General features: G+C 39.4%; 1 protein-coding gene across 2 annotated transcripts in view; it reads right to left on the reverse strand.

Annotated features, from left to right (window-relative positions):
* MYLK (myosin light chain kinase) overlaps positions 1-18,030 on the reverse strand; it is a 74,738-nt gene that overhangs the window by 29,672 nt on the left and 27,036 nt on the right. For both annotated transcript variants that reach the window (XM_010016330.1, XM_010016329.1), the window contains exons 4-6: positions 17,944-17,994; positions 16,277-16,404; positions 12,893-13,046 (exon numbers count right to left, since the gene is read on the reverse strand). In XM_010016330.1, coding sequence (XP_010014632.1) covers positions 12,893-13,046; positions 16,277-16,404; positions 17,944-17,994 — 333 coding nt within the window. The remainder of the gene's footprint in view (positions 1-12,892; positions 13,047-16,276; positions 16,405-17,943; positions 17,995-18,030) is intronic.

The raw sequence follows: 18,030 nt of genomic DNA on the forward strand, positions 1-18,030 counted from the left end.
AGGCATTACCGGCCCTAACTAACAGCCTTTTTCTTTCCATGCCATTCCTCTGCTTCAGAGGTTTGTATTACAGGGAGAAGGAACAACTGCAGCGCAGATGGACGTACTTGAGTTAGCTAACATAGACACCAATCCCATATGGGCCTCAGCATGGGTTGTTCAGTTCCCTGAGCATCTTGGTCAGCCATACGGAAGCCTAATGCCCTTCACTGCTATCATTACAGAAACTACGTACATTAAAACCAAATCTCCCACAGAAATGCAAACCTTGGTGAACTTCCTTAGAGGTTTACCCCTGTAACAATAACCATAGCTCTTTCTCTAGCTCCCTTCATCTGCTTCCATACTTCAGAGCCAGTACTGACTTTTCACAGCCTCAGAATGTGCCACTCATCCAAATATACCTGGGCAGTAGAGATACTAATACCAGTTTGTTGACACAGAAACACAGATCTTGAAAGGTGACAACTTTGTCTGCTAACAATTTAGTAAACAACTTCACATATATGCAGGTTTTGGAAGTCTAGTGCAGTTTTGGGTAAAACTGAATTCAATTTAGACTACATCATTTAAATATTGAGATTTTTTAAATCTTGTGCATTTTGGAAATGGTTGGGGAGGTGGAAGATCAAAGCTTCTGTTTATCCTCAGTTAGAGGCTTGTTCCTGCAGTCCTTATTTGCATGAATAGATCCAATATCACCAGAATCTGGTGTGCAGATGAGAAGCCAACCATGCAAATGCTGACTTAATACAAACCCCCAGCATTTATATGAATTTTTCAAAATCAAGTTTAATGATTACATAGTTACTGAAATGGATGTTTTCCTAGGACAGAAGAATGTGACTTTTAAAAAAATTACTGATTAAGAAAATCTTTATGGATGTTAAGTACTTCAAAAGACTTTAAAGGGAACAAATATCTTCCTTGGGAATAATCCTCTCAGAAGTAATCTAGCAAAACCTACAAAATAATGATGATGTTGATTTGGATGAACTAGTGGCCAAAGGTTGAATGAGAAATCAAAGGATGGGATAAAATGACAGAAGATGAAAAGAAAAGATAGATAAGAGTGAGACGCTACAAACAGTGGTTACACTGGACATGGACTGATAAAATCCTTTCCCATTTTGATGGTTAAAATGGCTAATGGACATTATCACTTTCTCCTTAAGAAAGGCAGAGCTGGCAAACCAGTCAAAAATACAGCCACTTTCTCAACAATAAAAACATCCAAACGCTGGGGAAACCTGCTGTGGACTTTGATTGAGCCTTACTCTGGTAGACTCTATACTCACTGGTAATTCTCGTGTGACCATACTCAAATTATTATCCCTAGGAAAATCACTGGGCAGACAGAAATAGCCACAGTTTGCCACAAACGTGCCTTTAGTCCTTGAACAGAGGGACCTCTCTTCTTACTGCTGTGGTTTTACTCATAGAGAGGGAAAACGGGGTAGTCTAATCTGACCAAGACACTATTGGGAAGTGTGCAAGTGCTGCTGACCAATGATTTTCCTGAAAAAAATCTTTTGTAACTCCTTTTAGCTCAGTTGTGATGGAAAATCCGTCTTCCTTCACAACTTAAATGTAGTAGAAGATAACTTGCTAACTATGAGAGAAAAGGCTGGGAGGCAAGGAGATGGACACCAAGGGTTTGCCACTGCATTCTGTATGAGTAGGCAGAAGAAGAAAAGACTGCTAGAACATAGGTTATTTGTATTCCTTTTGGCAACACTTAAAAAGACGTTCCACTAGGATTCATCATTATATAGTACATCTCTTGTTAAACACAGATATGAGAGAGCAAGATGTCCTTAACCTCTGGAATGGCTTATTGCCCTGCTTAGCTGTCAGAATAAAAGGGACTTTTAACAAGCATGAATTTATAGTGTAGATATCATGAACTGAATCACAGAGAAGTGATTTGTCTAAGATTAGAAGGAGAGATTGTAACAAAGATGAGAACTGAATCTTGATCTCCTGGTGCCTTCCCTGTACTATCCTGTCCTAGCCTCCTTGGAGCTGCAAGAAGTGAGATTTTCATGCTTACACCATTCACAGTATCAGAACCTTTGTACAATGCTACAGCAGCCACCAGAGAGCTGGTTGCATAGCACATATGGGTTGTGTATGATTTTAGTCTAACAGCAGTAATAGCCATCTCCTTTTCACTGCAAGTTGCTATCCATGCAGACCTTGTAGGGAATGATGCTACCTCTGTCCTCTTCAAAATCTGTACAGAAAAAGAATATTTAGCTCTGTGTCTTGTTTTCTTCCTATATAATCATCATTGCATCATCTCAAGACACAGATAGAAGAACTTGGATAAGTAATAGACAGTTGCTGATAGCAAGAGGAAAATAGTTTGAATAAAAAGCTAAGACAGTAACCTGTCACTTTACAGAGGCATCTGTTCAGGTTTGTCAAAATAGTGCAGATTCTCTGACATCTGCTATGCACACAGCTAAATTTGGACTGTATGCATTAGGGGTTTTTTTGTTAAAAAAAAAAGAAAAAGAAAAAGAAAGTGTTAGCTTGCTCTAATGCAATGAATGTTACATGGAAGGAAGAAAGAACTCATATGCTCTGTCTTTGCAGAGCACTGTCATCCTGTGCAGGACACGAAAATACGGTCTCTGCTGACTTTCATGCCCAGAGTTTCATTTGGAAACAGCTTCAGTTGCCTAGGCCACAGTTACCTTAGTGACCTCTCTTTCCATGACTCACCTAGGTAACTTCAATCCATTTGGCCAGCATAGTTTACAGAAGCAAGGCTTAAGTATGTGAGTACTGGAGAGAAAACATGCATAGACAAGGGGGCATCAGTGCTGAAGAAGATGCTACGTGGCTTCAATCTAACATATGCCAGCCATGGGAATACTTCTACTTTCCTAATAAATTTTTCCCTGTAGGCAAAGACAAAAACCTGCAACCCTGGCTGGACTCTCTTAAGCCACAAAGTTGCACATTTCTATTTGAAGTCTATCATCTCTACTGCCCCTCTGCTCTTGTGAGGCCTCACTTGAAGTACTGTGTATGGTTCTGGTGTCCTCAACATAAAAAGGACATGGAGCTGTTGGAGCAAGTCCAGAGGAGGGCCACCTGGATGATAAGAGGACTGGAGCCCCTCCCGTATGAAGACAGGCTGAGAAAGTTGGGGCTGTTCAGCCTGGAGAAGAGAAGACTGCGTGGAGACCTCATAGCAGCCTTCTCATATCTGAGGGGGGCCTACAAGGATGCTGGGGAGGGACTCTTCATTAGGGACTGTAGTGGTAGGACAAGGGGGAATGGCTTTAAAATTAAACAGGGGAAGTTTAGATTAGATATAAGGGCGAACTGTTTTACTGTGAGGGTGGTGAGGCACTGGAATGGGTTGCCCAAGGAAGTTGTGAATGCTCCAACCCTGGCGGTGTTCAAGGCCAGGTTGGACAGAGCCTTGGGCGACATAGTTTGGTGTGTGGTGTCCCTGCTCATGGCAGGGGAGTTGGAACTAGATGATCTTAAGGTCCTTTCCAACCCTAACTATTCTATGATTCTATGTGCTGCTGCTTGCAGATCTGCTCAATGTGTAAATACTGGGGTAGTACCTGCTATGGGAGATCATAAACAAGAATGAAAGCCGAATCTTTGCTCTTTCTTAACATAACAGATGTATATGTACCATTTTACCATGATTAAAAATTGCCTGATATCAGACTGGATGGTATTCTACAGCTGTGCAAGGTCAGAGAATTTGCAGATGGTCTCTCCATGTGTCTGTTATGTTTCTCAAGTTTATTCCATGAAGATTTTAAAGGTTACCCTTTATTCATCTGTCTGTGTTGAAAGCTAGGATATTTTGCCAAACTACATTCCCTTCTGGAATATGAAATCTGTATCAGCACAATTAACTGCTTCCAATAAAAATATCCAGTGGGTTGAGGAGGGGCGTGGAAGTCAAGCACAATTCTCTATTTTGTCCTGTCTTAGTATTTAGTATACCATTAATGTGTCATTTTCAGTATTTCATTTGCATGTCATGTGCAGTCTCTTACGCACATAAGCACACTTCATACCTAGGCTTATATGATGAGGGCTTTACATAGACTTTTTGGACCACAATTTTGTTCTTCTTGTTCTGGACTAAACCATAGCCACAAGCCAACATATGAACTAGAAGGAAGAGAGTGCATCCAAAAATACACCGCTTCTTGTGAACGTTTCTCTAGGGGAAGCAATTAATTTAAGATAGCAAGCTCTAACTTCAGTTTCACTGTTACATGCAACAAAAGAAAACAGGAATATATTCTCCACCATAAAATGTCTTAACTATATGAAACTAGGGGTATTCCAGTCTTGGCTAACTTACAACATGCATGTAACACCAAAATCAAGACTTCATGATATTCTAGATTGTCCCGGTCAAATTGGCTGTTTCCATGCAGTCCTGTTGAACTTGGTCAGAACCCTATAAACTCCACCACCTTTGTAGCAGATAGTACTTACACCTCTTTTACTAGGATGCATGATCACCTCATTTGTCTAGTAGTATGAATGAGGAGGCTAACGACATAGATGGAGTTTGGACAGTTAAATGCTAAAGGGGAATCAAGCACAAAGCTCCCTATGTAGTATCTTTAGGAATATCAGTAGGATTGCCCTGAGCTGGCTCCCAAAGCCTAGGCAAGCAAAAGAGAAGGACAAGTAGCTAATTTGGCCTCAAGCCTCACTCAGGGACTGTTCTACACAGCAGTGCAGAGACTGCATAATGTCACTGACACTAGGGGCACTGAGGAAACAGCAGTGGCAACTCATATGTGCTATGCACCATACATAGAGCAGCAAAAAGGAAGTGGAGATGATATGAAGGAGTGCTCTACTGCTTTCCTCCCTTTGTGCTCCAGCAAACTAGGCTCAGATTAAAAAAATCTTTGTTGGGAAGTAGTTCCCAACAAAAAAAGATGTAAATTACCACTACCCCAGACCAAAAAGGTCAGATTCCAGTTTACTCTTTGTGGCATGTGTTCCTTAGGGCGAATGGTAAGGTCACGAGCTGGCCTCACGTGAAATGTATAAACCACATTTAAGACCATACCAGGATTGAAACATGCAGTTCTTATTTACTCCCAAATTGAATTCAGCTGCATTCCTTCCTCAGACAAATTTTCAGAAATATTTTGGTAAACAGGTTTTGATACACAGCCTGGAGTAATCTTTAATTAATTTGTGTTTCTAGACTCAAGAAGCATAAAGCATAAGCATGCTCAGCCTTTAAATCATTGTTGTTTATGAGACAAATTTGACTTGAGGTCCTTGTCTTTTTTTTTAGTCATGTGTAACCCAAAATTCCTCCCGATAAGGAAAGGGACTTTCTCTCTTTCTGCATAGGTGGCAAACCCACAGCTCGTACAGGACAGCCACATAATGTGAAACTGTGCTATCCAGATCTCACTGCCTTCTCCACATTGCTCAGTTTACAGAGTGCATGGAACATAAGCACCATTCCATGAGACCAAAAAAGGCAGCGATCTCCTTATCTAACTCACAGTGCAGGGAAATAGACATTGTTCTGCTACTTAATGTGAGGGTCAGGCTGAGTGAAAGCAAGGCAGTCTGGCTTGCTGCACATTCAGAGCTTGCGGGGCCCTGAGGGGCTCTTAAGCAGCAATGTTGTACCAGTAGAAAGCCTCTGAAAACTGAGAACAGCACAAGTACAGCATCTGAAGAACATTATTTTTCTCTTATGAACAGAGACAGCACTGAAGCAACGTCTCTGAAGTAGTTTTCTTTATCTGTTCTCAAAATTGATTTGGTTTCTTTCTAAAGCCAGTTATCATATTTCTGTATAGTACTATTATTAGCTATCATGATATTTGTCTGCCAGATGAAGAACAGACAGAAAGAAACAATTTAATTCCATTCCACTGTTTAGCCAGAGAAGGTATTTAACGTGCTGCAAAAGCCAGTTGAACATTGTCCATGCCGACAGCACTGGCAAAGCCTTCCTTTGAAATTCATCAGCAGGAGAAAATCAAAACCATAAAAGGTCATAACTGAAGTCGGCATTATTGCTGACAGGGCTCGGGGTCATGGCAGACCTCTCTGCTTTGCTTGGAAAACTATGCCCTGCAGCTTTTTTCTCCAGGGAGGAGTCCTAAAAGTAGAGATATTAGTACCCCTAAACACCCTTTAACAACTATTAACACTCTTCTAGGTGTTAATGTACTATAGGTTTAGGATACTATAGTACATATGCAGCTTCGATGTTGCATTTTGCTGCAAAACAACATAGAAGTGTAAATGAACAGCAAATTTCTGCTAAAGAAGCAGCCTCCCCAGCACAGCCGAGGACCACATAGACAAGGCTAGTTAGCTTACGGGGTCAGAGTTTGAAATTCACACCTTCCTGTAATACACACTGTGGACTGCTGCTAGCCTCCTCGAAGTGCAGTTCCTCACCATATTGCCCCTCCTGACAACTCTGACATAAAACCAGGTTGTTTAAAAACTGCCCTTTTCCTGCAGATACAGTAGCTCACAAATACCGGACCCGCAGAGCACCACTTCATGCCATTGTTCCCACTTTGCCACTTGAGGTAACTGAGGCATAAAAGAGTAAAATGACCTTGCCCAAGGACATGCAGGAGATCGGAGCTGGGAAGGAAACCAGAGATCACCACTCCCATGCAAATGCCCTCAGCACAAGAACATCTCCTTCTGCCACAGGCCTAATGGAACAAACAAATACATAATGCGTTCTCAGGAGCCCTTTTTCTAAACCATCTGCTCCTGTGCCTGAATCAACACGCTATTTGGATTACTCATGTGCTACATGTTAGGCATCTGGTTTGATAACTGACTGAATTAGGGCTCCAATACCTGCCCACTGAAAGGCAGAATAAATTTTAGGACTTTCCCCAGCAAGACTATCAACAGATTCCAAGTCTTCACTGGGATGAGTTTGGGTCCTTGGAACCCCATGTTTGTGTGCAGGAGTCATGATGAATCATTTCTTAATAACTAAGCCATTCATAGCATTTAACAGCAGGTGAAATACGGGAATTTTGTTGTAAAAAGTACTGTCATGATATTTTCTTTTCTTCATCAGAGAAAAGGTGAAGGTAAGTATCAGGAAAAACACCTAAGCAGGGAGTTCTACCGGAATTTCTTCTAACAGAAATGGCATTGAAACTACAGGGGCCTTCAAGGAGTAATTATCTGTGTACCACCACTGACATATAGAGCAACATACGCCATTTTTCCTCTATACATTGTTATCTTGCTGTGAATATTCAGTTCAGATACAGCTGTGGAGTTTTGCCACCAAGCATTAATAGGGAGGCTGACCGTGGAGATTACAACACTGTTGAACTACAGCAGCAGCAGCAATAGCAACATCTCTTCCTTAACCACCAGTCTAGTTGCCCTTTAACCATAAAAATACTCCAGCAATCCAGAGGAATTTTAAAGGGTAAAGGTTAGAGACTGAGTCCACCCACATATTCTTAGAAGATTCACTGCATTCTTGACCCTAACTGTAAACAGGGAATCACACGGATACTGGAAGATATAATCTGATGCTTCTTGGAAGATGAAGTTTCAGAAGCACTCATGTTAGCCTTTCCAAGCTGCAGTTTTCTCTGTAGAAGCGTCTATGGTTGTTCTACTTTGCTATCTGCTTCACAGATGTCCATACTTACTTTTCCAGAGAGGGAACACACGATTTCTGACCACTACTGGATCCATGCAGTCTGAGCAGCTAGCACTGAGCCAGACTTCCCGGGCACTCACAAAAAACACTGATATTGCCGCTGTGAACTGTTGGTTATGCTTCCACATTTCCTTATAACAGTTTCAGGGCAAAGAACTAGTGCTAATACAGCATGTATATATGTTACTTGTTGAACCAGGAGCAAGCACTTCATAAAAACAATGAATAATTCTACCATTATATTCAATGACTATTGGAGTTAGTGATGATCAGATCTTCTTCTCAAGCTAAACTTGTATTTTCTCATTTTTGCTTGAAAAGTCTCTGCTCATACAGACTCTGCTAAAGGCATAGAAGTAACAGTTACCTCACAGAAACTTCTCTATCCCAACTCAAATATGGAATAGTAACCTCATGCAGAGGAGCGGGTGTTACTTAGTGAATTCATGTTCTATGACTTGCATGCCAATGTGTGCAATGTGCTTATACATATGTCTTTAAGTACTTGGTATATCACTTCTACTAGTGCATGAGAATGCAGCACACAGTATGTGCACAAATGCTTAGAGTAATAAAAACAATTATCTTTAGGCCTCTCAAGGTACAATGACATCGCTGTTGTTCTTCTGCATGTATCTACCACACAGCTCACTAATCACCATAATTTACTTTTTTTAATACAATACCACACCAAGAAATCTAGACGATTTATAAACGATAAACAAGCTGGATTGAAATAAGCCCCCAGGTAGGTGGTACATGTGTTTTTACTCCTTTATTTAAAAAAGTAAAAGTTATCAGTAGTATCCAAAGTATTCACCAAACACTGATCATCAGAACGCCCCTGTATACTAGCCATGGAAACATGAAGCAGTTTGCCCAAAATCATGAAGGAAGCTTGTGGCATAGCTGCAGAACAGACTAATTCTCTAGTGCCAAATTCTTCTTGTTGAATACGTTGTTATTCTTTTGAATCTTTGTCATAGTACCCAGCTTTAGCCAGTATGAAAACCAAGTTTCTTTTTCAAATGTTGTTCCAGATTGGGCTAATCCTGTTACATAGCTAACATGTTCAGAACTGTAAATCTGATAAATTTACCCATACTCATCCAATAAATGGCATGAAAATAATGAGTATTCATTGCTATCACTGTAGAGTGAAGGATCTACCTTGCCTAAATCAGTTCTTACACTTATGCTTATCACTGGCTCATTTAGTACAGCTTTGGCAAGAGAAGTCTGCTTTAATCTGACATAGTGTCTGCTGTAAATCATTAGCTCAGCCTCACATCAGGCCATTTTGGTTTTGGAGCAGAAATATCTTGCAAAATCTCCCTAGAGAGATCACTCATCTAATGAAATTGCTTATTTAAGAGAGCTGATTGTAACACAATAGAGAAGAGCTCAAAATGGACATTTTGGTATCTGTCAATCCTTTAAAAGAAGACACTGCTTAACATGGATGTCTTGCTTCTGCTGCAGGGGTCCTACTATTATTAATGCTTGTACAGACAAAGTTACACAATAAATCAATGTTAAACTTGAGACTTGGTCCTTGTGGCTCAGTGCTGTGTGTTCATCACCACACTGCACTGCCTATCAATTTATATCTCCTCTAACCTGACTATGTCTGTATCAGTGTATCCAGTGTGTACACTGCAAACAGCTCACACTGGAGGCTGAGTGTAATAGACTTTTTTTTTCATTGATATTCATTAAAATTGCGAAAGAAAAATAAAAATCCTTAGGATAAAGTTGGGTTTCCTTCAAAAGCATCTTTTCCCAGTGCCCAAACGGCATCAAATCATATCATACACAAACTCTTTGTCAGAATCCCTGCTCAGTTCAGTTAAGTTTGCAGTTGAAGTCTAACAGTGTGAGGAGTTAAATGTAAGATTTAGGAGCCAAATTCAAAGGGAACACATGGTAGCTTTTTTCCCCCAGCTACAGATTCCAGCCTAAGACTCAGGGTTTAAATCACAGCGGGATCATTTCTGATTTAAATCCTGGCAGATAAGCTCAGTCCTTTGTCCTCTGGTTAGAGGTTAAGTCAATAATGTAATTTTTTTATGAAGAAAGGTCTTTGACAACCAAAACTTTAAAACCAAGATGGATGGTCTTAAATTTCCTCAGGAAGGTCCTCAGACCTTCTGCCCAAAGCAGGATCAGCTATTATGCCAGACTGTTCAGATGCTTATCCAGTCTGAACTTGAGCACCTCCAAGGAGGGAGACTACACAGCTTTTCTGGGCAACCTGCTCCCTGGCATGTGCTACAGTACAAATTCATTTTGGGAAACCTTTACTGGAGTTTTTCACATGAGAAACTTGCACACAAGCATGAAGACTTCGCAATCCACATGATTATAAGAGGTAACAACAAAAGAAACACCTCTTTATTTCCATATTGGTTTAATTTTATATTTTAAAAAAAGGTTTTTGATTTGCTAAAATTCAGAACATACAGCCCCATTAGCTAGCCCCTTGAGAAACATAGCTCTAGGTCAGCTCAGACGCACTCCTCCATAAAGCAGATGTTCTGTATTTGTAGTTTCCCTCAATACATTCAAGACTTAATTGTGGACTGTGGTCAGTCAGCAGTGTTTTGAGCACACAGCATACACAAAGATGCGTTTTACTGGTAAACTTACAGGGAGGCAGCTCACACAGAGTTTAGAGCCTTATTACAAGTAGCTGAGACAAACAAAGCTGATCTATAGCAGCAGGGCTTTCTCCACAAATGCTTGTTATGAATGTAGGGTCAGACCAAGGACTTCAAGTTTCTTCCCAGTACTTTGGATGTAAAAGAGAGGATGGACAGGTGAGAATTTAGGACTAAGGATGAGCTTTGGTAGACCAACAAGTCTCACATTTTGCAGATTCAGAGAAGCATAGCTTCCCGATTTTGACTGGAGCAGGCTTTGGAGAAAAGTACCTTCCAACTCTCAAAAATGTCTAACACCTTTAAAAGTGCAAACATGGTGAGGGATTTTTATCTAAGTAGTGCAGCTCTAACCCACTCCCTAGAAGGAAGGCATTTTTCTCCCTTTTCCTATATTTTTGAGTACCCAGTTAGAAGAACCTGGCCTGTGTAGCAAACTAGGAATCTTGAGGCTTTGTCATGCATTTGGCAGTGCTGACATCAGCGAGATGTCTCACTGAAGATCTTGGCAATTTTACAAGAGGGAATTTATTCATTTTAGTTGGAAACAGATAGCTTGTCATCAGCCAAAACACATGGCAAACTCCAGTACATTGTGAGGATTCTTCACCCAACTCTCCCGAAAGCATCTCTGGGAATCCCACTGTTCTCTGGCACATTTCTTATGGAAGAGCAAAGCAGGAGGATGAGATGTAGCTTTATAAGGTTATAGAATTCAAAGACTTTCGAACCAATTAACTCCAAAGGATATAAAACAGTGACTTATATAATAACGAGTCAAGGCTCACACAGTGACAAGATAATAGGAATTGTTGGCCTAGTTCAGCCTAAAAAAAATCCATCTTGCCCAACAACCTGCTACAGCTAGCAGCCTGCAGCATTTGCCTAGAAAAGAGTGAAAAAAGGGAAACGTAAGGAGCAATTAATCTCCTGCCATTCTTGTAGCTGCTAATCAGCAGTGTTGGGGCTTTTGAGTCAAAAGCTGTACCCAAAACAATGCATATGATGATTATTCAAGGACCAGTTTTTCATGGTGTTCATTTTTAACCTAGCTATACTTCAGACCTGCACAATCACTGTTGGAAGGGATAGTAAAATTTACTTATGGATCATGAAAAATACTTATTCTATTTTCTTTTATTCTTGAATGTCTTGCACCTCTCTGTAATCTCTTTGATATTTATACGTGTTCACTCAGTTATCTTTTAACAGCAACAAAAGCCACAGGTTAGATGAAGAAATTTCTTTAAATAATGAGGAGGCCTCTCTCAACAATATGTACAGCAGTATGCAACTGGGGGATATGCACTCTTTAGCAGTGGATATTCTACTTGAAAGTGTGATTCTACTCATTAAACTTTGTAAGCTATTCTCTGGATTGCTGGAATGAATTTCCAGTCGAACTTGGGTTAATGGTACTTTACCACTGATTTCATTGAAGTCAGATTTTCATCTTTGGCCTTATTCCTGCATTTCTTTACTTGCTCGCTAGCCCACCTATCTGTTAGGACAGCAGAGCCAATGCAGTTTTGAGTGTGTGATTAGGATGCAGCTTTGCTGGTTGAACTAGAATTCATCCAAATGCTTGGGCAAGCTCTGCCCTCCCCTGCCTTGTGTCAGTACCCTCTGCAGGCTGCAGATAACAGAGGCTAAAAATAAACCCATCCAGCAGACTAATGTTTTAACCAAATTACTCCCTTTGCTTGTGAACTTCCCTAGATTTCCCTGGAAACCATTTGCTGTGTATCCACACCAAGGTGGATTCATGATCCCTTTCAGAGCTAGGTGTCACAGCTCTAGATTTTGTCTGATACTCAAGCTAGCAGGTCTAGATCTAGGCTGCAAACATACTGCAACTGTCTACCAGTCTACAACTATCTGCAGCTGTCCATAGCCTGCTACAACAAAGTTGATGTCCTGAATGTGTCATCTGACAAGGCTGTTTGAAGCTTTGAAATAAATGTATGTAAAAGCCCATATACAGAGGGCTCCATATGTAAAACAGAGTGCCTTTATTCATTGTTTTCTGTCACTATAAAACAGTAGATAATGGTAGGAATTTCAATTAAAAGGATAAAACCTCCTCCCCTAAGCAACAGGATGTTTTCAAATTTACAGTCTAATAGAAACCACCTCAATCCTTCCTGAACTAACAGTTTTAAAATCTGCAGTCTAGCAAACATCTGGATGCTGCAAAGATTAAATGGCAAAAAGAAGTCCTATCCAACAAAAAATCCCCAGTGAGACATTAGCTGGGTTTTCTTTCTTTTTTCTTTCTTTTAAAGTCTGAGTTATTTTGTTCCTCCATTTATAATTAATAATTTTTCAAAATAAAGCACAGTACAGCCCTACTGAACTTGCTTATAGTCCTTATTACAATGTCCAGTCCAGATATTTTTTAAAGTATTAAATTTTAATTTCAGTCTTCTTTACTCATCTGATTATTTTATTTAATTTTTTGCATATCATCATACATAAAGCAAATATAGAGTGATGTCTGAAGAATAAATATGTATCTAAAACATTCTTATGGACTCACCAACAACTGTAAGGTTGACTTGAGCTTGTCTGCTGCCAAGTTTGTTCTCTACAACTAGGGTGTAACATCCACAGTGTTCCTGCTTTGTTGATGATATTGTTAGCTTGCTGGTGTTTTCAGCATTCTCGATTTTAATATATTCATTTTCTTCAATCTGCCAAATTCAAAAGAAAAAAAAGATTTTATGGGACAAATTTCTTCATATCTGGAAGAGCTCAGATTACAATACAAGGTTATTATACTGAGTGTTATCTGTAGATAAGTCTATTACAGCAGTGAGCATGTGCAGCTGGTAAAGAGTGGAATGAACACAAAACATAAAAAAATGCAATGGAGCATTATAATGGCTCCATTCCTGCAAAGGCAACAGGGAGTACTTAGGACTCCACTAAGGAACAGGAGTTTCACTTTCTAACTCCTCTTTGACAGGCTGAAAGTGCAAACTGTGTAACTGGCAAAAGAACAAAGTTTGTTCTCACATATCTACAGAGACCACAGCAGAACAAGACTTCAGCTCTAAATACCCTGATTCATTTGCCATTCCCCTTTAGAGGCCTAATGTGCAAATGTTCTATAGCTGTGACTTGAATCCTCTTGTCTTAACCAGCCTTATTCTGTATTTCCACATAAACCAGGTTAACAGTTTCTTGGGTTTGAACAAGTGAAAATGATATTGCCTGAAATGGAGCTGTAATGCTACAGCTGTGCAGAGAGACATAGAAAGAGCAAATTTAGCTCTCCTAAAGCATTTTTATTTTCTGGAGAGACAAAAATCAAAATCTCAGCTGAACACCATAGGCATATTATGAGCTAGTTTTTAATTAAAACAAAGCTATCATAGCATAAATGGCTAAAGAGACTTAGATTTTAATCAGTATTAGCTTGAGACATGATAGATTATTGAACAACCTCATAATGCCTCACTGCAATTACAGAAGCTGTACACTGTGTTCTTATGAAACAGACAACATAATGTCAATGCCCTTATTCCTCCCACCACTTCTTTCTTAGATAAGTGACTCTTCCAACTCATTCCCAGAATTTCATTAAGTATGAAGCCTGTTTGCCTTATCTTGTCTCATATGTTCAGAGAATAAAAAATTATAAAGCTAAGAGCAGGACTTTCCCTGTTTTCTCCTCAGCTGAGATAGAACACATGCATTGCTACATGCCCAAAAGTAACCTGAGAAAGATGCTTCTATAGTAACTAGAATAGAAAGTTAGCAAATGGGATTATGTAGGATTACAGTTTAAATTACACTGAAAATTCACCCTGCCCCATACTTTGTTCTTCTGAGATTCTACACTGGCTTTATGTTTTGCTTTATTAGAATTAGTCAAAGGGTGATAGTAATAAAAAAACCAAAACAGTCTAGTAGAGCTAGATCCACGTTATGCAGAGAAAGACCTGGAAGGGTACTCAGTGGTTTGCAATGGTTGTGGGGAATAGGAATTTGGATCCTTGTGTTCCCAAAAGAAAATCACTGGTCGTAGTTAGGAAGCTCTGACAGTTAGCAGTGTTAAACAATGGACTTTGTTGCTCAACTAACAAAGAGATCTTTCAAAGGCTTTTCCGTTTTTAGCTGAGCACAATTCCAGCATCCCTCCACTAGATTGCCATCACGATCATCAGTATGGGTCACAACTTTGCAACATTCCCTTCTTCAAGCAAAAAATATTTGTCTAGAATATACCTGTGAGAGGAGCCAGTGGCTCTTTTGAACCTAAGGGAATGTGAGGCAGGAACAAGGAGAGGATGAGTCCCTCCTGCATGCTGCAGAATACAGTGCCAGGGCTGAAATCACAACTCACCACTTAATGGATCTCCTCAAATAACAACTACAAATGACCCCCAGGAAAATTCTAAGAACACTTGGGTAATTTTAATTTTTAGGACTGGGAATGGAACAAAGTTGAAATCAAACACATTTATAGAAGAGAAAAATCCGAGAATAAAACTATATGTGGTAGAGTATAAGTGAAAAAGAAAATAAATTAATGATGCAGCACAGTACATAGTAACTGGCTCCCCATTTAATTTAATAAATGAAAGACTGCTGCTCTCACTTTTCCTCCTACAGTGTTTATTAACCCTCCTGAAGTTATTTCTTTACTTGTCCTCCTACAGTGTTTATTAACCCTCCTGAAGTAATTTCTTTTCTATCTGATCCACCTGTGATAATGAACCATTTAGAAATTGTCATTTAATGCAAACCTTTATATTGTCTCATAATGAATAACTAAAGAAGAAATATAAAGATAGTAAAAATAACATTTTACAAAAGAAAAAATGTGTACAATCACAGACTGTGGATCTGATATTGGTATTATGAGGTACTGGTTTCTGTTATCACATAGATTTTGTATATAAAAATGGCCTTGAAATCTATGTAAATAGGACTGTTCTATACAACAATGCTCTCAGAATTCTGCATGAACCAGAAACTCACTTTTGAGGGGTTCATTTTTACCCACATGTTACTACAGAGCTCAGCAAAATAGGCACTACATGTCACTGGAGCTTCTGAGACTGATTTTTGTAGAAATAAGTAGGCCACTTTTTAACTCCAGTGTTGAAACTAAAGAATTTTAAGAAAAGACAGGTGTTCAGAAAAAATCACTCTTTCTCCTAAAGTAAGAGATTATTTGGGGTTAGCAAAGATGGACTCTGGAATACCCTTTGCACTAGCAAACTGGTTTGAATTCTTTCAATTAAATGCTGACACATCTGGATTTAGAGTCTAAACTTGTAGGAGGAGATGTTTTTATTTATGTTCTATAAAGTGCATAATGAGTTCAGAATGAAGTAAACAAAATAGCAGCTACAGTACATATTTATATTTGCTCTATCCTAATATGGCACTTAAACTTCTAGTTTGTACTTGCATATTGGGTTATTTGCTTTAAAGTGGTTTTATTATTCACTAAAACAACTCTCCTTAGAAACTGCCCTTACAGACAGACACATATAACATAGTTCAATGACATTCATTCAAGTAGAAGGAAATCTAAACCTAGGGGATGAGGGCACCCATAGCTACATAATTGTTGTTGTGCCTTGCATGGTGACATTTGTGTTGTAAGACGTTTAATTCAAGCTTCTTATGTGGCATTTTGCCCCTTCAACATAGCTTTAGATTTGTGTTTGGCATTAGGAAAACCATTCTAACATTATGGATACTTAAGCACTGAAATAGGTTGTTAATGGAGGTTGTGAAACCTCATAACTGGAATGTTTTCAGACGAGGTGCAGAAAACCTCTGGCAAGAATGACACGGACCTTGCCAGTTCCTGGGGAAGGGAAATGGACAAGATGGGTTGCTGTTGTTCCTTTCCAGCTCTACTTTTTCAATGATTGTTAAAACAGGCCAGAAAACAATTTACCTGCTTACGGAATTTCATCCAGGTGCAAGTTATTGGTGCTGTTCCTACCACCTTGGCAAACAATTCCACTGATTCACCTGCACGGACTTTTCTGTCCTCTGGGAACTGGGTAATCTGAGGAGGAGCAGCTGGTGGGAAAAACAAACAAATAAATAAAAAACCTCAAATCTCTCTTTAGGTGACTGTATTTTCTATTATTCATGAAATTCAAAACATGTACATAACTCAGCGGTTTCAGAGTAGCATTTGAATTCCAGATTAGCAGTTATCTGTTGTTTGCAATAAAACAATTTTGTGGACATTGTTAGTTCTACTGTAGTGAAGCAATAACAAGCTACACGGCAGAAGTTTACTCATGCTAGACCAAAGCACAGAAATCCAAAAGTGTTAGCCCCTACCCTACCACCAATTCCAGATATACAGCTTGTGAAATTTTGTGTTGGGTTTTTCAGAAAAACTTCTTTTTTCTTTTGTGCTTTGTATTTTTGAAGAATGGTTCCAGCCAATTTGTGCGTGCTGAGGCAGTCTGCAAACCTGCTCCCTACTGTCATCGGCAGCATTCAGAGAATGTAAGACTCAAAACCTGCCTATGAAGATTGTGGCTTCAGTAGCCAGGTAAACATCATGTGGGACATCTATTAGAGAGACAAAGAAGGAAACTGATGTTTTTTTCCATCACACTCGATTTTCCCATGAGCAATGACAGATCCTTTTGTTTGTGTATTACAGTGCTTCTTTTAAATCTTGCAATCCCATACTCCTCCATTTCTGAATCAGGTATTTCTCCTTCTCTTCCCTCTTACTGCCTAAGAATCAATAGATGGCAGAACATCTCTTTTGCTAATAGAGCTACTTCCTGACTCTCAGTTGTGATGCTGAATGCGCCAGACCCCTGGTAGCTGCTAGGGACAAATGCCAGAAATATCACAGCCCAGACAACACGAGGGTAAAACCTGTTCTGTTGCTTAATATGAGCAAGCAGCATGATAAGAAATATTGGTGCAGATTTAAGGACATATTGACAGAAATGGTAAAAATATTAAAATGACCTCATTCACAAATGTAACATTTCTCTCCAAAGCACAGGGCTACTGGGTGAGAAAACAAAAGTGCTTTCTTTCTCTGTTCAATGCAAATAAAGCAGCTTTAAAACTCTGACAAAGTTTTAAGACACTGAAAGCAGGTTCCCATAGAGGAACACTGGTGTTAACTTTAATCACAGACAGCTTTGCCTAGGAGAATGCAAACACATGAACAGTTTACCATAATGCCAGTTATGAGGAAAAGTAGAATCTAGCAACTTCTCTGTAGTAGCGACTCATGCAGAGGTGGCATTCTGTGGTATGTAGAAAAATCTCCTTCACAGAATGCTAAGGTGTCTTGTTGATATAGAAAAGGGCATGAGTTACAACACTAGTGCTGACATTTGGTAGGATCTTGCTATAGTTTATTTGATGGTAACCTTTTTGCATGCTCATAATTTAATTCTTAGCACAGTATAACCTTATGAACAGGTTTGAAAAAGCAGCTTTGCATACCCACCATTTAATCACTTAGGCAAACAACTTTAGTAGCCAAACAGCTGTACTTAGGAATGTGGTGTCTGTTCTTTAAAACTGTACTGGTTTACTATTTTTTTCTACAGGATGACACATGCAACAAATCACCTGCTTTTGGAGGAGTCTTTGGAGCTGGTTTCTTCTTCACTGTTGCTTCACCTAGTTAAAAAAAAAAAGTTAATTCAAAGGTGGGCT

Source organism: Nestor notabilis, unplaced genomic scaffold (assembly GCF_000696875.1).
Source record: "Nestor notabilis isolate BGI_N333 unplaced genomic scaffold, ASM69687v1 scaffold8316, whole genome shotgun sequence".
NCBI classification, from domain to species: domain Eukaryota; kingdom Metazoa; phylum Chordata; class Aves; order Psittaciformes; family Psittacidae; genus Nestor; species Nestor notabilis.